This window comes from Panulirus ornatus, chromosome 71 (assembly GCF_036320965.1).
Source record: "Panulirus ornatus isolate Po-2019 chromosome 71, ASM3632096v1, whole genome shotgun sequence".
Taxonomy (NCBI): Eukaryota; Metazoa; Arthropoda; class Malacostraca; order Decapoda; family Palinuridae; genus Panulirus; species Panulirus ornatus.
Genome location: NC_092294.1, coordinates 11,311,840 through 11,335,048, shown reverse-complemented (window position 1 = coordinate 11,335,048; position 23,209 = coordinate 11,311,840). Strand labels below are relative to the sequence as shown.

The following is a 23,209-nucleotide window of genomic DNA, read 5'->3' as shown; positions in this document are numbered from 1 at the left end:
TGGAAAATGAATGAACTGGTGCCCTAAGATCGAAGCAATATTTCTAATATCGCTATAGAAATGCCCGATTTATACAAAGTATTTGATAAGGCCAGTCGTGAAGTATTCAAATACAAGGTCTTCCAGTTGCAGGCGTAGAGAGGCTCACGGGGGACAGGAAGGTTATAACACTCAAGGTTTCTTAGCCTCGGCACACAGGGCAGTGATGTGGCGCGGCGCTCGACTGACTTTGTTTTCTGAAGTCATGACCACTTGGTACCCACTCACGGAGAGGTTTAGTGTTGAGTGTTGGGGGGTAAGAGGTGAGTTCTATATAATGAAACCAAGCAAGGAGCTAGGCTCGAATCCACGACCACAGTTGTTTGAAGACGAGTGCTATAACAACCTGGTCACCACAACCCACTCTGAGCGGACACTATCGAAAATTATCGAATAATAAAAATGTCCGGCACGGGATCTACGGTTAGAATGTGGCCATATGTCTTCCACTACCCTCCCTCCGTCCCTCCCTCCCTCAGTCAGTATTGAGGGCGGACTGGAGGTGGCGGGGGAGGGAGTGGATGAGGCTGTAGGTCACCCTCGTCTCTCCCTCTCCCTTCCTCAGCCAGCGCCGAGGTTCAGGAAATCGACTTATCCAAAGGCCACAAAGTTTCAAGTATGTTTATAGGCGGGTTTGGACGGGGCGGTCCGGCTTAACTTAGGTGATTGGTCGTTGCTGGAAGATTTTCTACAACACAGCGCCTTAAGACATGTACATCGCCAGTGAGGAGTCATATTATTATAGGTTAGCTTTCCTCTGATACTTTCTGTGAAGAACAACACCACATTATACATATTGCATCAGTTTCCGCTTTCATAACGGTACATGGAACACTATAAACCTGCTTAAAATTGATATCCAAAATATCTCGATGACTAAAGACGATATACAAAGAATCATGAACAATGATAATAACTTTTAACGTGATTAAACAAGGCATTTGATTGTTGTCCTATCCATATACCATATCTATGTTGCTTAAGTCTAACAGAAAGATCCTTCCCAGTCTGCCCAACATAACACCTATCACAACTTTTACATGGTACTCTATAAAAGCATCCTGCAGAGCTTTCTGGTGAGTTCCTTATTAAGATATTCTTTATAGAATATATATATATATATATATATATATATATATATATATATATATATATATATATATATATATATATATATATATATATATATATATATATATATATATATATATATATATATATATATATATATATATATATATATATATATATATATATATAACAACTACATCTGTATTGCTAAAGCTTGAGATTTAGAAATGTTTTGAATATTATTCATTCTCGGAAAAAAACAGATCCATTGGAGAATCTACGTCAAAATATTGAAGTTATGACATTAATATTGGTACATAAAAACCATGAAGGGGTGTGCATAGGGGAAGTCGGGGTTGGTAAGGTTCTGTATATATACGGTTATAAAGGTGATGGGCAGCGAGAAGCAACGTAAGGGGCGTTTATTGTACCATATACCAGAGCTGCCCGGATGACTGGCCTGGTGGGGTAGGATATTAATTTCCAGACTTTGCTGGTGTGGTTTTACCTGCAAACGAGCGTAGGAGTCTGTGTGGATTGACGTTAGTGTGTGGTTGTATATGTGTATGTGCACTTGCGCTTGTGTTTGAACATGTTGGGTGTATTTGTGTGTATGTGAGTGCGTGTGTCTTTGCATGAGCATCTATATGTAATTTTCCATTTGTTCAGTGTGAAGATAGGGTTTTATATCTATGGTGGGACTCTATCTTTTGAACTCTCTTTACCTGTTTGTGTGTGATCATTCTGTGTGTTAAGCGGGAGAGTTTTCACACGCTTTTCACACTACTAAATCCATTTTACCATCACACGTATGATACCACATCAACTACCATACCACGCCACCACCACCACATCACCACACACTCACAACCACCAAATCACATCATTACAACCATCGCACTGCTACACTTACCACAATCCCCACATGACCTTAGCCGCTACACAGTTGCACCCAGTAGATAACCACAAAGTCTAACCCTTTTCCATCAGTACAGTGAACTAACTAACAGTCGTTTGTACTGGTTTTTGGTGTCACATCGAACCCCATAGGAAGTTGAAAATGTGGACGTGGGTGTAGCACTCCGCACGAAAAATATGGTTCTAATCCGGAGGATTTACTGAGTGGGGGTTCCTGGGGCAAGGGTAGGGACGGAGTCTGCGGGTTGGGGAGAGAACATTGTCAAATGACTGGTACATAAACACGCTGATGTTTGTGAACTCCTCTGGGTATCGTACCTAATAAAACGTATGCCACTTCACGTTTTCGCTCAAGTTGCAGTGTTAAGACTGAAGCTTTAAAACACACACACACACACACACACACACACACACACACACACACACACGCACACCTGGGGTAAGAGGAAGACAACGATGTCTCTCACAGCAGCATTAAAGCGTTTGGTCGCGCGCGATAAACCGTGAAATATGGTAAGCATTATTAATGTGAGATTTAATTACGAAATTATAGTCATTCAGCACCATTAAGCAGATACCATAATGATCAATTAAAAGTGGATCCTGCAGCCTAATGACGGCATTTCATGCCTCGTTCAGCTGACAGATAATTTGGTGGCCATTGAAAGGACTTTGGTCGTTTAAACACTTATACAGAATTATGACAAAATCCAAAGATGTTCCCAGTGGTAGTTCTGCTAATTGCTTTTATAAGAGAAATGACGCTTATTGGCTCTCTACATGATATTACAACATTTGTATATATTATTTTCCTACAACGCTTCCATGGAACCACAGGTGATGTTGTGTGTCTGTCTGTGTGATGTGACTGCATGACGGTTGAGGAGTAAGTGTTCAGTGTCTTCAGCATGCGAGTTACATCCTGGCAAGACACCACAAGCGCTGTCGCCATAACACAGCCATAACCACAACTACAAGCGCAACCACATCCATTGTAATCAACAGAATTATGGCAGCTAACTCAACAACCACATTAACCCAGATTCACAGCCAACCACACAACCAAAACTGTTACATCACCATCATTAACGGTCTTACCAGTCTACCACAATCACACCACCAGGATAACCGAACCAACAAACTCCCCACAACAGATTAACCGCAGTATCCCATCAGGCAAACCAGACGGCCGTATTCCAATGCTCTGCTGTTTATAATTGAATTCCTGATGAAATCCCGCACTGAAATCTATGGGGATAGGGAGAAGGGAGGGGAGAGGGGGAATAAATGGGAGAGAGAGGGAGAATTAAGTCTAACACTGAGCAGCTAATTTCCACGAACAGGTTCCAACACCAGACACAGGCAGAACCCTGTGTTGTCGTACGGTATGCAAATGAGAGATGGAGTTGGATCCTCCTCAAGCGAGCATCACTCCTGAAGAGGGATTCCCTGTAATGTTTACGTATGCAAATCAAGTGTCTACTTGTATCGAATTTTCTCATAAGAGAAGTTCAATGGTTTCTGAGAACACAAAGTATGTAGTCAAGTGTATGGACATATGTGATGATTTGTTTGGTGTGTCTGTCTATACACGTGACAGCAGTGAAATCAATATTGCTGTCTACCTGTCACTTTGTTTATTTCTCTGTTATTTTTCCTTTTCATGAATCGTTCTATCTACATACAAGTCTATATAACAGTTGTTATCAATGAAAGCATCTACACATGAAATAGATAGTTACCAAACATTTGTTTATTGATAGACCAAACAATTTATCTGCGTATCTATCTATCTATCTATCTATGTAACTAATTCAATCAATATATGATAATGCTAGCATTTAAAACGCAGATATCATGATACTTGTCTTCCCTTATATAGAACTAATCAGGAACAATCATTGATAGCTCAACACATCATCGTCAATAAGTTTTCAGAAACCAGAGTGAAGGGAGACTCGGGTCTAGTGACATAACCTTAATGAAAGACAACTAAATCGAGTGTTGAGGATGTACGTTCAGGCTTCAAGAGCTTCTACTGATGAAGGTTTGATGGAAGTGGCATTACAATATCTGCGAAACAACCAAATCTGACTGAGCTTGAGGGATCCACGTCTAATAGGCTCATACATTCCCAAACGATAACATTCTTTTTCCTGTTTCGAAGCTGCGGTAAGATCCATGAAAACAAATTATTGAAGCAACTCATCAAGTTTTCCATTTGATAGTTTACTGTTGCAGAAGGTATCAGATGTGATACACAGGTAGTATCAACAGACATAAAATTTGAGACATAACTAATTAGCTAACTCAAAATTTATTTGGAACAGAGACTCACAAATCAGCTGCTGTAATAAACCTGCCAAGTGCCTCGTTCTCTCTAAATTATCACCATCACCAGAGATTTGTTTCCTCTGCCGAAACATTTTGGCGTCTTGGAGATTTGATTTCTTATAATCTATAAATCTTGTGAACCCCATGAAGTCATCCGCCCCTTCGGTCAGAGGGTCATTGTTTCAGTGGTCCGCAAAAAATAAACTTCACATCGTCACACATCATACTTTCTGAAGCTCTGCTGCTCTGGAGGAAGGAAGATTGAAGACAAGGAAGACTGGGTCACAAGGAAGACTGGGTCACAAGGGAGACTGGGTCACAAGGGAGACTGGGTCACAAGACAGACTGAGTCGCAAGACAGACTGAGTCACAAGACAGACTGAGTCACAAGAGAGACTGAGTCACAAGACAGACTGAGTCACAAGACAGATTGGGTCACAAGACTGAGTCACAAGACAGATTGGGTCACAAGACAGACTGGGTCACAAGACAGACTGAGTCACAAGACAGACTGAGTCACAAGACAGACTGGGTCACAAGACAGACTGGGTCACAAGACAGACTGAGTCACAAGAATTCATTACTCGAAACTTTGATCAGAAAAACGAGAGTAAGTTCCCTCTAGGGTGTCAGGAACCAAGACTTTAGTGGATGAAAGTTTTGTATTATATTGTGAGGATTGTATCATATATAACTTACTGATTTCTTTGAGGATGTGACTATGTGTTCGTATATGATTATCACTATATGTATGTAAGTGTCTCAACCTAGGAATGCCTGCCCGTCTCTGTCTAATACATGTTGTTAAAGCTTCATAATTTCAGAGCCTATTATGTAGTGTGCAGTGGAGAGGCTGGCGGTAGGGCAGCATAATGTGAGGCACCGCTGCTGCGTGTGTGTGTGTGTGTGTGTGTGTGAACGTCATCATAGCAACACTTACGTGATCTACCCAGACGTTGGTCGTCATGATCTGCTCCTTCAGGTTCTGCGAGAAGATAATAAACTGATATTAGAACAGACAAGCTTTCTGAGAAGATAACAAACTTATATTAGAACAGACAAGCTTTCTGAGAAGTATCTCTACCACCATTACCTCGCTCAGATCTCACCTGGAGAGACTCTTGCGAGTGTATCTCCTTGTATGAAGGAATCATGTAAGCAACAGTACGTCTTAGTTTGCTTCATATCATTACTTCATTAAGCATGTTCATGGTATGTATATATATATATATATATATATATATATATATATATATATATATATATATATATATATATATATATATATATATATATATATATATATATATATATATATCAAAAAGAGGAAGTGATTACATATCACAAATTCTCTTATACATTTCAATTCTGTTCATTTACAGGAACTTTGTGTATGACACTTCACACAACCCACACAAAAAAGCCAGAACGATCAACTACAGAGAGAATTAATAGATTATGATGTTCACATGAAAGAAAAATGATCAAACAGAAAAAACTGATGAATGAAAACATCTCCAGCAGCCTGTGTGTTTGTTTGTTTGTGTGTGTGTGTGTGTGTGTGTGTGTGTGTGTGTGTGTGTGTGTGTGTGTGTGTGTGTGTGTGTGTGTGTGTGTGAGTGAGTGAAGGAACACACGGTAGTATATTTGGAAAGCCAGCATAGAGTAACGGCCAACTGGTTCTTAAAGCTGATATGCATTTTGTTGCATTGACATATGGATATATCTTGCTGGGAGGATATCACTCGTGTGACAGTTGGTTGCAAAATGTTATACGTGCGGAATGATATTGCACAGACAATCTCGGCAGACAATTTCATATTAAAGACATTTTTACTGAGCATTTTGATGCACGAACATTCCTAATGTCGCTGATTTTAAGGATATTTTGGACATGATTTATTTTTTGTTACTCACTTTCTGTAGGGTGTTACTTTCTGTTAATGTCTCTCCCTCTGTTACCACAGGGAACACTCCTCATGATCCACTACAATATCTGCTCATCGCCCCAGCACCTGGCTGCTCCTCCCACAAGCCATCACCAACCACTCCTCCTCCATCTCTCATTCCCTCATCTACAGCTGAACACGGCCACTCTCCAGAGGGCACTTTCACCTGCCACCATCCACTCTCCCTTCCTCTCCCTCATCTCCAGCTAAACACCATCACAAGGTCACTCTCCCTAGGGTACGCACACTTATCTGTGACAGTCACGGAAGTTGGCAAAACATTGGCTTTCTGTGTCAAATCTGGCTCGGAAGCTCTCAAGTTGGGCAGGATATTCTTGGGTAAAAGTTTGTTGGAGCCAACGTATCCGCTCCCATGTATATATATATATATATATATATATATATATATATATATATATATATATATATATATATATATATATATATGTGTGTGTGTCTGTGTGTGTGTGTGTGTGTATTCTATGCTAAGTGACAAACCGTCTAGAAATCTAGTTTTAGCTTCTAGAATCATGTCTCACTCGAAGACTAATTAAGAACTTACGCTGATGATGGTATCACGAAACAATATCTCAAGCAACACAAGCAATACAATATACTAGTTTAGCCAAACTGATATAAAACATTCCAGTTTATGGAGCTATTCTGTGGTCAACAAGTTCACCACCAGACAATGGTATGGTAAGGAGTTATGTGCTGTAATCTCAGTCGACACGTACTAAGCCGCAGTGAGCGCGGCGGGTCTGCCACAAGGCGTCTAGCCTGACTTGTGATGACTCTCGACCTACTGCTGTACAAACACTTAGCCTGCCCGGCCCGGTGTTTGGCTTGCTGGTTACCTCCTGTTGCCAGGTAGGGTAAGAGCTGAGGAATTTGGGGAGACGAGGCCGTGATAGAGGGCTTTAGTGGGGGGTGAGAGTAGGTGGGTTAAGGTAGGGGGCGTTGCTTGGGGAGACGTAGGGTAATGGCTGGGAGAGACGGTTGAGGAGGGTGAAGGTCGCAGTGATGCAGAGCGGCCCAGTGTTGGGGTGGGTGACGGCCAGTGATGTGATGAGGAGAGAGGAGGAGCATGTGGATGTAGGCGAGGAACAGAAAGGCAATTTATGCTCAACTGATGGAAGGGGAGAGGCAGGGGAGGGACTGAGGAGGCTATGGTCTGGGAGAGGAGGGGCAAGGGAGGCTATGTTTGGAGAAGAAGGGGGACAGGAAAGCCTTTATTGTATAGGAACATATTCAGGTGTTCACTCATAACATCTTTTCCCTCCTCGACACAAGTCTGCTAAGTATTGTATCACTTACACTAACTCTGATGATATTTACAAAATTCTGAAATAAAATATCGACTTAACCATTACATCTGATATGAAGATTTCCTGAGCTCCTCTCTGGAGGCTAGAAACTTAACGAGATTATCAGGTAAAGTCCAATACCAAAAGAAGTAATTAACAAGCAATCAGTACATCTTTAAACCTCTGAAGGTTCTAATTAATCGTTTTCTTCGACGCTGAGGCCGCAAGAGTGAAGCTAAAGATGCCTGAGCATATTTGCTCGACGTGATACAAACGCTTCAGGAACCTTATAACTTTTTCCCAGATAATAAGACGAGAGAATACACCTAAGTTTAAGCTCTAAACGCTTACTAAATACCATGGAGTATCAACCTTCCATCCACTTGAGGCTTAGCACAGTCTTCTCCTCTCTCTTTCATATTAAAAGATTGATAATCTGAATATACAAAATTTCTACGCGGACGAAACCCAAAAATCTAATTTTCCGCGCTGGTGTCCACAAGTTTTTCTGCTCGGAAAGTCTCCAGACCTGCGGGAAAATTTAAATGAAATATGGCGCTCTTCTTGACAAGCTGGAGACATTAGCTGCTGGACGATCCAGGAGATTACTGGAGACGGCAGAAGCCGCACGATCCAGGACATAACTGGAAATGGTGGACCCCGGGAGACAGAGGAGATGGGTGGCTGGTCATCTTCAAAGTCACTAGTGATCAGTTGGTATCACAAAATGTTCTCTAAACCATTAGGGGCTTATGTCATGTTTATGTCAAAGGTTCACGGTACAGAGGCGAAGCTTTCAATAAATATTGATAATAAATCGTTAAAAAGGAACCGAGATGTAAGAAGGTAAGTGAAACAGAGCAGGAGTTACGGAAGGAGTGGAAAACCTGCTTTTTGTAAAGGATCAAGTCGTAGCTGTATGGAAATAACTGAGAGGCTACATTGTGCCTGTGCTTTGCTGTGTGAGGAAAGAAACAACCATCACCCCGGCCTAGTCTTGAGTTGTGTGTCGACATTATATGAGTACATTCTGATCTCACAATCATAAGGAAATACGAATATGTACAATTCAGTCCATCTGACACTATTATCAAAATTAGGAATCTAATTTTCCTCTTCATTTATCGGTATATTTATATCCCATTTCTTCACTCCTTTCTCTTCCTCCCATCCTTGTCATACCCTCTTATCTCTCGCTCTCTCCTCTCCCACACTCTTCCTCGTCTGTCTCCTTCCTCATATCACATTTCCTTCCACTCTCCATTTCCTGTTTCCTCCTGGTGAATCCTTCCCGTTCCTTCCTCCATTTCCAGACCCTCAAACTTCTCCATCAATCCCTGGTTTCCCTCCATCTTGCTCTCCACCTTGCCTCCCTCCACCTGCCTCCCTCCACCTGCCTCCCTCCACCTTGCCTCTCTCCACCTGCTTCTCTCCACCTGCCATTGACCACGAGCGTAAAATGTTTGATCTCGTTTGGGTGCAGACAACATGTTCAGAATCTCGATACATCAGTTTCGAAGGTGTGACTCTCTCTCCTTCTCCCTCCCTCTCTCTCTCTCTCTCTCTCTCTCTCTCTCTCTCTCTCTGTCTCTCTCTCTCTCTCTCTCTCTCTCTCTCTCTCTCTCTCTCTCTCTCTCTCTCTCTCTCTCTCTGCCTATCTTTCATATATTCTTCGTATGTTTTACCTCGCTTTACTTGATTTACAATTTTCAAACTTGTTTTTTCACACATCAGTAAAATCACACCGGTTATTTTGAATGTTTCATGATCTTACATTTTTCATGCGTCCAGCTTTAAAGAAAAACATTATACGTTTTTCTTTTTCTTTATTATGGGAGTGATGGAGGCAATTCATCAGGTGAGAATGGCGAGTTCCATGTGAATGAGACGATATTTTAAGGAATCTAGTCCTCAATTTATGGCACAAGTTGTTGTCAACACCACACATGGACGGAGAGATGTGTTGTCAGTTGAGACACCTGGGCACAAACATATACACATATACGCACACACACACATGCATACACACCTGGCCTAGACTGGGGTGTGTGTATGCTTACGCATATGTGTCAAGATTTGGTGCATATAGAATATTCAGAGACGGGACCAAGCAATGACATACAGTCATGCGATCAGTTATATAAAACCACACATATAAACACCATCAGAATAAGGTCTAGCTGCCACATAACTTCAATTTATGTAAATCGATAATCCTATAATTTTGATAATACAGAATACACGTGAACTTTTGCTGAGTTCTGAAGATTGTACAAGTGAAATAAAACAAATCATAATCTCATATGAAGTGAACACATTCATCAGGTGTAAAACACTTAGTGTCTGGGTTCTTTAAGGTACCCGGGTTACCTAATACTATTTCTCTCTTCCTCCACGAGATCACAAGTAACATCTGGATCCCATCCTTTGAAAAAACCGATTAGTTTCCATAAAGGCAAGATCGTTTGATAATAATGACTGACTAACGAATAATATTTTTGAGAGCCACTCATTAGGAAGCTTCCCAGCGACCTGTGAGACTATGGAGGCCAGCACCACGCCTAGGGTCCTCCTCCTTATGGTCGAGGGAAGAAATCATCGTCTTAACGAACGATGGATCTGCATTACGTTACAGGGAGGGATAATGAGGAGGGCGATTCTCCTCCGTGTGCAGAGGAGGCGTAAGGCCCACTTCCCTCATGAATCCACCTCATTGGACCGGAAGATGAGGAGAACCTTCCTGACGGAGTGTTGTGCTCACCCAGCGCCACAACCATTAATAAGATTATCGTTAAACCAAGATGGGCTGGGTCTAGCGGCTGGGCCAAAACTGCTGGATTTATGATGTTTTCTTACCGAAGAATTTCTACCTGATTTACACACGTCGTGGAGGGCGAGAACTGCTCTCTTGGTGTTATTTACAGAAGTAATCAGGAACATTCCAGGGAGTGGAATTTCATAAGCTGTCTGCCACATCTTATTTTGCATATATTTAAAGCCAGGTATGTCTATCATCTCTCATCAAATCAGGGAAGTATTTCAGTCTAACGTAAAGCATCTTCTCTACTGTAGCACATCATTAATTGCTTTTCTCATTTCACTCAATAAATCAAAGAAATTTTCCATAAAGCATCAGGATTCACTGACAAGTCTCATGAACTAATCTGTTGTGATCAGTTTACTGATAAGAATGGTATATGAATAATTGAATTCTCTTTCTCAGTTAACCCTGTGTTAATTGATGTTGTAAGCGATATATTTCTGTATTCGTCTTGTTGTTGCTGAAAATAAGATACATTTAGATATACAGAGATTAACGTCGTTGTGGGAAACTTACAAGGCAACTTATGCCTTCCTTGGGAGTCAGTGCAAATGGTACCCTAAGGCAACATAACTCTTCCAACTCTCTCATTCTCTCCTCCTTCTTGGCAGTTCACGCTGGCCTTACCAACATGGCAAGATCTCGTCGCACGTATTCCGAGGTATCTATGTACTCTCTCTCTCTCTCTCTCTCTCTCTCTCTCTCTCTCTCTCTCTCTCTCTCTCTCTCTCTCTCTCTCTCTCTCTCTCTCTTCGGCAAAAAAAACTTCGTCGTAAGGACTCGTCTGTAGGTGGGTAGGCACTTTCTTCCTCTCTAGGAGAGGGTTATGTAACGAGGGTTTTAACACCTGGGCTTGCCGCTCTATGAGCCGTACACTAATGACCTCTGCCGGCCTGGGTTATTAGAGTAATGATGCTTAAGCATTCATAACTGTCTTTATACCCAGAGTGTATAATCTCAGATCTAATGGTAGCATATACTTGTACTCTAAAGTCTTCGTCAGAAAGTAATGGTGGTGCCCATTATATCCTTTGTCTGGTCTCTTCCACAGAGATTAGGAACGATATCCCTAGCCAGCAGTTGCCCGAATGGGAACTGCATTTAACTAGATATAATTTTGCTTGGAGAAATTTTCATGTTTTTCTACCGTTTGCAACAGAGTCTTCATGAGGATCTATGACACATGGAGGCTTAGATGAAAGTCTAATATGTACAGGAGGATCCATGTGAATGTGTCCTTCAGGCACAGTAGAGTTTGATTGTCTTTTCTCGCAAAATAGATCAAGTAAACTAGACGTGGACAGAGTCTGAGGACGTACTCGACTCAGACGCCAGAGTTCACTGAAGACTGGCTCTGTTGTTGGGAAATGTTAAGGGTTTCAGTACGTACTTACACGCTTATACATACATAGAGAATCGTACACTCCTATACACGTACATATACTCACACACGTGCATTTATCTACGTATATGTACACAGGCAAAAATTTTGGCTTTCTGTATTCTTTATACTGATTATATTTCACGTCTGTTTCGGGTTTGTTTACTTTGCAAACGCTGTACGTACAATATTTTTCTTCTCTTCACACTTAAATTATTCCAATTTTCGTTTAGTAACTTTGGTACACCGAGACAAGTGTGTTTGAGTCATGTATTGTTCTCAGTAGAGACGTGTACCTCTGTATGTGTGAGTATGTTCGTATGTATAAGTGTGTTTGCTTGTATCAAGACAAAAGCATACCGAACCGTAGAGGTTACTTTCCCCTTAACTTCCTGAGAGACGCAGACATTGTGTCTACGTCACATGCGACTGATCAACCACTTCCTCGTGTGATGTGTTCGATGCGTCAGTATCGTGAGGCGGCAAGACAACACGGTCGATAATATCTGGTCCTCGGGGGCGCCAAGTCTCCGATCTCAAGAACACGTTAATTAAGAGCCATCCCTGCTGGGCCGGTCATGTTCCGGGAGCCGAGGACTCACTGTGGCAAAACCAAAATATTGTTGCTTATATTATGGTCACACGAGGAGCCACCGCGGCCGTTTGAAGGATGATCAATGATACGATGGTTTGATCCTTGTGCACAATAGTACGATCCTTGAGCACGACGGTACGATCCTTGTGCACGGCAGTACGATCCTTGAGCACGACGGTACGATCCTTGTGCACGGCAGTACGATCCTTGAGCACGATGGTACGATCCTTGAGCACGACGGTACGATCCTTGAGCACGGCAGTACGATCCTTGAGCACGACGGTACGATCCTTGAGCACGGCAGTACGATCCTTGAGCACGATGGTACGATCCTTGAGCACGACGGTACGATCCTTGAGCACGACGGTACGATCCTTGAGCACGATGGTACGATCCTTGAGCACGGCAGTACGATCCTTGAGCACGACGGTACGATCCTTGAGCACGGCAGTACGATCCTTGAGCACGGCAGTACGATCCTTGAGCACGGCAGTACGATCCTTGAGCACGATGGTACGATCCTTGAGCACGGCAGTACGATCCTTGAGCACGGCAGTACGATCCTTGAGCACGACGGTACGATCCTTGTGCACGGCAGTACGATCCTTGAGCACGGCAGTACGATCCTTGAGCACGACGGTACGATCCTTGAGCACGACGGTACGATCCTTGAGCACGACGGTACGATCCTTGAGCACGACGGTACGATCCTTGAGCACGGCAGTACGATCCTTGAGCACGGCAGTACGATCCTTGAGCACGACGGTACGATCCTTGAGCACGACGGTACGATCCTTGAGCACGACAGTACGATCCTTGAGCACGACGGTACGATCCTTGAGCACGACAGTACGATCCTTGAGCACGGCAGTACGATCCTTGTGCACGGCAGTACGATCCTTGAGCACGACGGTACGATCCTTGTGCACGGCAGTACGACCACTGGCAAGACTGTGTAACCTTCTGCTCGACGGTACGAACCTTGAGCACGACGGTACGATCCTTGAGCACGACGGTACGATCCTTGAGCACGACGGTACGATCCTTGAGCACGACGGTACGATCCTTGTGCACGGCAGTACGACCACTGGCAAGACTGTGTAACCTTCTGCTCTGAAACTTATGGGTCAAGTCAGTCTGACAAAAATCGGATTATCACACCCAAGGGTCGTACCATCGTGATCAAGGGTCGTACCATCGTGATCAAGGGTCGTCTCCATCGTGATCAAGGGTCGTCTCCATCGTGATCAAGGGTCGTCTCCATCGTGATCAAGAGGTTAAAATCCAACTTGTGTGATTGGGTTTAAATCCTGGGAGAAATAACGAGGGACGCCAAAGCTTGAGGGATATGCATGAATAACAAAACAACCAGAAGACGCCAAGAACTATGACATTCGTCAAAACACCAATTTACATGAGAAGTGAAGGACATCAAAGGATGAATTACCTCGAACCTCCTCGTGATGTCTGCGTTTGCTGCCCAAGTTACAATATCGTCAGGTTAAAAGCTGAATACCTCACGTATGCATTACAATGGTCTGAGAGGTTCGTACCCCACACAGTTGGGTCCGGGATCTTACATTACCCGACGTATACCTTACGATCTCTTCGGTCTTCACGCACAAAGCTCGGTCTCGGTCTGGGACCAGGTTTTCGTCTTGGTCTTCCGCTCAATCAGACCGTTGGAGACTGTGATCCAACATATCCAATGTATCAAACAGTTTTGAGCCTCAAATGTTTAAACTGTTGACAGTGACTGTGTCTCTCCCATCCCATAAGACCAGGACTCGCCACACACATCTGGCTGCTTCTTCCCATTGTTTATTTTTAATCATTTCACTATCGTACCTTTTCAACAGACATTATCCACTGGAACATGATTTTACGTAGGACCAAGCCGGCTACTATATACAGATACATTACGAAGTAATCAACTAAAGAACTCAAACTATCATAATTTCTAAGAAGAAAATCGTAATGTCTTGTTCCTTTTGAGTGTTTGAAAGTCGTCGTGAGTGATCGTATGTGGTGTATAATGATAGTCTCCTGTTCCTCTTTCATGACTGTTGTTCGTTCTTGAGAAACCAAAATTAGATTGCCAGGAACAGGTTCCTTCATGGAAGTCAGGACAACAGAACTCGTTCTCTTATAACAACAAAGATCTGCTTCTCGTTATCATCGTCTCAGTGGCTTATAATGACAGGTTAATGAGGTTAAGAGGACGTGGGGAAGGGAGAAAACTCCTTAAGGGAAGCTGAGTATTCATGAAGAGGGGCATCAGCCAGCCTCCCGTCGTAGGGTTATGATCCTCCAGTGGGACCACCTATTGGCCTCCTGCCGTAACGTTAAGATTTTCCAGTAGATTTCCTCTCCTGCCCTAGCGAGGCCACCCGCTGACCTCTTGCCACGGGGTTATTATTCTCCAGTGGACTGTCTCCCCTGCCTTAGCGGAGCCGCCCACTGTCCTTCTGCCGTAGGATCATAATTCAACTGAGGCTTCCCTCTCCTGCTGGAGGGAGGACCCGCAGGTCGTGACTCGGTTCATAAGCAGTGAAAATAATCGGTCCGGCTCACACTCACATAACCACCACGATTTCTTTATTGCCTTAAACTGATATTTCTGGGATTGCTGACTTTTTGTCTGTTTCTTACACGGTGGTGAGAGCCCGCGCCAGAGTTAGACAGACGGAGAGTGGAGAGAGGAGGGGACAGACTATCCTTGGATGGTGGTTGTTCACGGGGCTTCGTCTCCGGGGATCGTGATAGTGCTGGGTGGATTCCTGTTCGTGAGGGACAAAGGATCGAATGCTTGACGTTAAAGGTGATAATGTGAGAGACGTTAGTAAGCAAATAACACAGGCGAGATCATGTTCACATGGAACAAAGAAGTGAACTGGTGTCCATAAACTTAGGCTATAGTTAAAGCTGATATACTTTTTGTCCCAGGGACGGATGTAGAGAGTTGCTGGGGGAATATATGGTAGATGTTCACTATCAGCAAACACCAGACACATAGAATTCATCAACGATAATGATGATGAACGAGTAGAGATAACAAAAGATATTTTGTCCAGATCAGATAACGAGTGATGGACTGGAATCATCCTGAGACATGTTGGACACAACGTCTTAAGGAAGCAGGCGGCTGGCAGGGGTCACATGACGCGAGGCACGAAGGATTAGTTCGGTGAGAGTCAGGTTCCCTTCCAGCTGGTCGAGTCCCCGGGGAACAGCCTGACACTCTGCCAGATAATGCCACACCAACTCCATTCCCGGCCATTACACCCCACACCTTACCAACCCCAACGCTTTAACAACCCCATCCATTAACCAGCCCCATACCATTATAAACCCCTCCCTTGCTTCCCATGTTTCCTAAACGAGCGACTACCCTCTCCCACACACAGTCATTGGTGAAGGTATTTTGTGGTACTGACTGGGGCAGGGGTGAGGGGGGTGGAGGGTAGTGTTTACGTGTGCTCTCTCTCTTCTTTGTGATTTTTTATTTTTCCTTTGAAATTTTTGAGTACCTAAATAAGTTCATATTCAAGTACTTGGTGCATGAATATTTGTGTATACTAGCCGGAGCCAGGAAAAAGTTTGCTAAAAATACGTAATGATAAGATACAGGACGTTTCTTATAGTTTCAGCTGTTCCCAGCCAACATTTTACGTTCGCTTTCCCTCAGTGAGGCCACTTATCCTCTTTGATGGGATCAGCTGATGAGGAGGACACAACAACATTTCAAAATGAAGTTTTCCCACTTGTGAACAGTTTTGTGAACAAGTCCGCAAGTCAAACTTAGTTTAAGTTCAGTAATTAACAAAAAGGAAATCACACACACACACACACACACACACACACACACACACACACACACACACACACATATATATATATATATACATATATATATATATATATATATATATATATATATATATATATATATATATATATATATATATATATATATATATATATATATATATATATAACCACACAGAAATACAAAACTATCGTAAATACTTAGATAAACAAATAGTCAGGCATATACAAAGTTATAGAGAAATGTTAAGACGAGGGAGGAATCTGGAGGAATTAGTGCTTCATAAGGAGACTTTTATCAATGTGACGTAAACGATGATAGATGCATCACACCAGAGAAGATGAGACACCATCATTAAGGCTGGTCAAGATATTAAACTACCCGGCAAAGGCGTCTCAGACGTTTAATATCACGGATATTGTGTCGTTAAAAAAAGATAAAAATAATCAGAAAATTAGGTTGCGTCATACTGTAGTCAGTCAGTGACGTGTAGACAATATATTTTGGTTATCATCGCATATGTTAAGGCTGACGATGTCACACGGTTATAGGCGCCAAATTAATGTTTGTTTACGTGTATAGACTACATGCCACGTGCATGATGACGAACTATTGCTGTTAGAGAAGTTTTCATAAAGGTTTACAAACCATTAGAGTATCTAGTTCCCCACCCATGATGCTCTCTTGTCACCTACAGGGGACGTATGGCAGAGACCCTTTGTGAAAGGTACGACAAAAGTGATTTTCCGGTGATTTGATTCACAAAGAATTTCTCTGAAAATCGCAGAATTCCATTGGTTACGTGGCAGAGCTCCTCTTCAGAGAATTTTCTTTTTAAGGGTGAGAAAAAAAAATTATAAACTTTTTATCTGTCCAAAGCATGTGAGACGTTTGTGTTTTTCATGATCATTTTTCTTAACTTTGTACATAATCATTTTGTTGTACGACCGTTGTGGTGTCCAGCCGTGCAGGAGTGTCAGCATTGTCTGAGGCCGACGTTTCATGGTATCTGTGTAACATTTTAAACTTAACTTTGAAACTTTCTGATGAATGTGTTGGGATGATCATCTGTAACCCTTCAGCTTGATACATACATACATACATACACATACCTACTTACCAGCCTTCTTACCCAGATACCGACACACATATATGCATGAATGTATACATATGAGGTTTAAACATTTCTGTACAATAAGTTTTAACCCACTGATATTACTAATGATAAATATGGATAACAAGACGAAAACCATTTCCGGTTTCAGAGACCCGCTATCATCAGCTGGTTCATCTACAAAAACGTGTTCCTTCAAGTGAAGTAGGTTGACTACGGTGTATTGTCTGTATGATATTTGCAGACGCTATTGAACGTTCCTTAAAAACGTAACAACACGACGTAAACGTTTCTGTTTGCCTTTGCTTGTTGTGTGCCTTTGAAACGTTACCCACATGATAAGAGAAAATTATATTCACTCAGAGGCAAACATTAACGCCGGATTTCTCTTGAGTCATTCTCAAACACAAGAACTCAAGAGAGGAATGTTTAATTACTTCCAAGGAAATAAATCAAGTTAAGATCTTTAATTGCATTGCGCTGTGAGGCAAGCTCTTAAAGCCTGGGAAATAACGTAATTTAACGAGTGTGTTCGCATAGGTACTCCAGATGTACGTTGTAAAGTGACTTCGATATGCTAATGAGAGCTTAGGGCGGTGCCAAAAGGTTTGATTTTAATGTAAGTAGTAGATTTATTACAAATATCAAATATCGTGCATACAGCAACTGATTGATGTAAGATTTAACAAGGTGCCAGAGATTGACGTCTTATCCCACTCATGCTGGCAGGGAGGGCAAGATGTTAATGTTAACACGTACTTCTGGATGTTCAACAAACAAATATTTTTTTGAAATGATAAATATTTTCCCTTTGGTTTGATATTAATTAAAACATTTTCACTAGAAAGTGTGTAAATATATCTCAGATTTTGAGACCAGAAAAAGGGAACTTGGTTTTCGTTTCGTACACAAAAGCTGTACACAGATTCTGTGCGTTAACATGCCTCGCTGAGAGAGAAGGTGTGATCTAGAGAATATATTTACCCCGCCAGGATGAGCACTTCAGCCATCATTAAGATTCCTGCTACGTGTCAGGAGGAACTACGAAGACACAAGAAGGTCACGGAAGAAGCAAGGGAAACTAACGACATTTTGCCCACAGTTTCCCAGTGGTTGTCGAAAAGTTTCGGCTGCGCGAGAGAACGTTCCATTTCGCTCAGTCATACACACACATACTTATACTTACAAAGATGTATATATATCCCCACATATACGCTCTTATACAGTATATTTACCCTCAGTTTCTGACACCAGTAATTTGCTTTTTTCCCCACATCATGACAACCCCCCCCGACGCCAGCTCTCCCTCGATGCCCCTAACCACTCTCACTTCCTCTCCCTCTCTCTGGGCTGACAACAACCACCTGTTCCACCGCTCGTTAATTTCCAGCATCATTAATCTCATATTCAGTGTCTTCCCCTTCCGTTATCATAGTTAGTGGGAGGGAGGGAGGGAGAGACGGAGGTTGGGAGGGAAGGAGGGAGGGAGAAGAGAGAAGGAGGGAGGGAGGGAAGGAGGTTTGGAGCTGAGGAAGTGAGGGAGGTGAGGGAGGGAGGAGGAAAAGTAGGGAGAGATGAGGAGAAACGACGGTGATATGAGGGAAATTAGAGAGAGGTGAATGACGGAAAAGAGAGATGAGAGGAAGGATGAACGATGATGGAAGAGGAGAAAGATTTTGGTGTAAGATTGATAACAGATCCCTGACAATAACTGTTCACGTCTCTCTCAGGTATGGGTCACATCGCTGTGACCTATGCTGACGCCATACTTGACCTCGTCTGAGAAAAATCCTGCTTCATATTTGTTACTTTGACCCTGTTCTCCCCCGGGATATATCTGTGCTTGCGCTGTGGTGATTCTAGACATTTTGATCATATAATCTTAACCTTACTTGATCATAAAGATGCTCATTATATCAATGATCACCTGACTGACTTTTACCAAATCTCATTCCGCTCTAACCTGACCTAACCTGATCTAACCTGACCTAACCTGAACGTCATCCTACAAGAGCTTGACCTTACCTGACCTCGACTCAAAGAATTTTCTGGTTACAAGTTCGTGTCAGGTGAGGGTCAGTCGTATCATTAGTGTGTACAGGTTTCCAAAACACAAAGCAACTCTGACATCAAATGCTTAAGACATTTAGTTAAGTAGAGGAACCTGAAGGGATGACTAGCTTCACCAGTGACGCCAGAATTTCTCATATTGTACATCAGATCAGCATTAAACCTGGAGTCACTTTTTCTTGGTGGGAAGGATGGTGGGTGATCTTCAGCTCTCAGACATTTCCCAGTACAATAAGAAACTGATGAGAATCTCGCATGAAACAAAGTGTCATCTACGAGAAGTTTTATTCAGAAAGTTTTCACGATTCAAAGTTACTTTCTTCTGTAATGTAAAATGATTTAACGTCGAATATCATATATCTTTTCTTCCACAAGAATCATATTTACCAACAGTAGTGAGTCTGATCTACATTCTTTATGACAGCGTCGTACTAAGGAACACCGAGAACACATGTTCAGCCTACAACCGGTGAGTACAAAATGCTGTATTAAACACAGAAACAAAACTACGAGTCAGACTTTGTGAACAGACTTGACATATACTTCACTTCAGCTTCACGACCGACGTTACTTGTGACTCCACAATGACGCAAAGTTTGTATATATTTCTCCATGAGTTGTCTGTTTGCCTCTCGTCTCTTACCACACTAATCTACCAGTTTCTGATCTTATCCACTACAGTAAACAACTTCGAAAGCATCCAGTTGTCTGATGATGTTTGCTTTCCTTTGTATCACACTCACATTAGAACAACTTTGACGAAAAATCAATCATTAAAGTCTCTGGGACGCAACCAAGCAATTGGTTTGTCTGTAAAGTCTTAACTTTGTCTAGGTTGACTTCATCTAAGACAGATAATGCTGGAGTATACTGGGGCTTCAGGTGGCTCGGTAAACTCTTAATTTGATAACTTATTAACAATTCAAAAAGATTTTCTTTTTCTTGTTTTAATGTTAGCCATACATGTATACAGATATGAACAATGAATTGGAATCTCTTTTGTTATATGGAATGGTTCTCTTCAAATTTAGTATTCATAATATGATATACATTTCACATTAGAAGCAAAACACTTCAACGATAAGATCCAATTAAATATTTGAAATTATTTATGATCAGCCTACTGAACATCTTATTTTAGAATCACAATTTGAATATGAATTTGAGTCAGGATCAATTCGTGTCATTACATTAGAGGCTACACAGTAATATGACCATTATACTTCAGCACTCAAAACTGATGTAGATATTTGGAAATTTCCTTCGTATGTAGGATTGTCATGCATACGATTCCATTTGTGAAAAAAAGATTAATAACTGCCTATGTATATTAATGAGATAATTGATATTCATAGTCTGTCAATAGCTTTGTTCCACATATAACAAAGGTTTTAATGTAAGTAGTTTTTTCACGTCTGCCTTTTTCAAAAGCAGCTTTTTTTCTATGTCTTCAAACAAAAGTAGATTCATCTTATTTTCTCCCTGCTCTTTCATCTCTTTACCTTCCTTTCATGATGTATTTCTGTATTCGACCTGGAAATATTTTGTTCCGTGTCTACAGCTTTCGAAATATAGACCAGTCATGTGGCCCTCCAGTCGACCAGACACAAACACAAAATAATGGTTTTCGTTTTTCTCCGACGTCCTCACGTCTGGCGACCCGACCATCAGGATCAACCAACCAACAACACCTCTGGTACAAAATTTCTATCTTGATATATTAAGAGAAAAAATATAAAAGAAACAGACTATAGGATAGAGTGGTCACAACCTCCCAGCCATCACGAGGGGCTATGAAGAACATGGTGCAAATTAGTCTTCATAAAATTATCGGTAAATATTCCTGCTTACATCTGGTAGATCTACATAAACAAAACAAAGAATCCATTTCACAACCCACATCCCGAACAAGGAACACCGTCTTAACATACAACAACTTGATACAAATAAAAACTACAAATTAGCATACCATTATGAGAACAAAACGTGTGCAGATTTACACAACCCCAGTTCATTAGCACAACGAAGAGTATATGGAGGGAACACTAGTGCCTCTGCATCTCTCTCTCTCTCTCTCTCTCTCTCTCTCTCTCTCTCTCTCTCTCTCTCTCTCTCTCTCTCTCTCTCTCTCTCTCTCTCTCTCGTCTCTTGTCTTTCTCCAGTTCCTCAGTTCCACGTTCCTCCTTTCGCCCCTCTTGACTATGTCTCATTTTCCCGATGCGTATCTACCTCTGGCCTCTTCTCTCCTCTTTCAACCGCCTTGTTCCATCTTTCGATATTTCCCTTCGTCTCCTTACCGCTCCCTCCGCGCTCTCCCTGGCCCTAGCTTCCTCCTCCTCCTTCACACTTTACCTCCGTCTTACGACAAAGTCCCGCAGTGACGCCCCTGGCGGGGAATTATTCAGTGTTCTAACTGTATCTCCCTGCCACGACCCCCGCCCACCAAACACTACCAGACAAGCTAACCTGTTTTGGTGAGATATTTCCTCAGGTCTTATGCTTCTTCTGGGATTTTGGTAATCTCAGAGAAAAATGCAATTGACGTCATTAATAATCACGCCTCAAACACTTTCGTTTATGTATATATCTTAAGAGACGTATCCCATATTTTGGGACGTAGGTAATGACATGCTCATAAAAACGTTTGTTTAGGTATACTTTACACTGTGAGAGCACGAGCTGAACATACGTCATAACTCATGGATTGTTCCTGGGCACGAGGGACGGCATGTGCTAACCTCTGCTAACCCGAGGATGAGAGGCGAACGCTTGGGAGGTGAAAAAATAGCAGTGTGAGCTGCTGGTGCTGGAGGGCGATAACCCGGGACGATCCCAGCACACTGGTGAGTAAACTGGATGGTCGTTATGGGATGGGTAGCGGTGCGGCCAGGGGGAGAGGAGGGGAAGTAGATGGCTAAGGGATCTGTGGGGAGAGGAGAGGAGGGGAGAGGAGAGGAGGGGAGAGGAGAGGAGGGGAGAGGAGACGAAAATTAAGGGAGGAGGCTTGGGTGTTTGAGGGTTATATTGTATGGGACAGAAAATGGGTTCCATGTAATAATAATGTTCTGTTGGAAAAATATTTGATATTCATCAGGATTTTCAACCTGCTTGTGGAACGTACACGTGAGAGAGAGAGAGAGAGAGAGAGAGAGAGAGAGAGAGAGAGAGAGAGAGAGAGAGAGAGAGAGAGAGAGAGAGAGAGAGAGAGAGAGAGAGAGAGAGAGAGAGAGAGAACACATATAACGAAAATTAATTCACGTGTGACCATAATACAGTCTGGGCTTCACATCTGAGGAACAATTGGTCAAATTATTATAACATTTGGGAGATGAGCAAATCAGTAGCACGACAACTACTGGTGGAAGGTGTCAGTCATAGTGTCTGGGTTTGTCATTAATGATTCTGTAAAGTCTACCACATAAATCGTGGCGCCGGAAAATGAGCGGTTGGTGATTTAAAAAAAAAAATCATAGTATTTAATTACTCCTTTTATTGCAGAAGCTGACTAAACCTAACTTTGCCGGTGCAAATTTTTTTCCTCGAGAGCTGCCGATGCAACAGTTTTGTTTCAGAACTTCAAGAAGTGCAGTCTGATACCCTCAAGAACTACCATGAACGCTATATCATCAGGAACTCTGCCGAGCCTTTCCTTCACGAAGAACTGCTAACACAACGAAGACCTCCTGCCAGTGCAACACGTCCTTCACGGCTTCCTGCTACCACAACATCTTCTCCTGTACGATCCATGGATCTAGTCACCTCATGATTCTGACTACGATCA

The 23,209-nt window shown here is 42.3% G+C and overlaps 1 protein-coding gene across 1 annotated transcript in view; it reads right to left on the bottom strand.

Moving 5' to 3' along the window:
• The window catches only part of nAChRalpha2 (nicotinic acetylcholine receptor alpha2), a 372,700-nt gene that overhangs the window by 56,260 nt on the left and 293,231 nt on the right, over positions 1–23,209 (bottom strand). Inside the window, exon 2 of the mRNA XM_071660547.1 lies at positions 5,303–5,347. Coding sequence (XP_071516648.1) covers positions 5,303–5,347 — 45 coding nt within the window. The remainder of the gene's footprint in view (positions 1–5,302; positions 5,348–23,209) is intronic.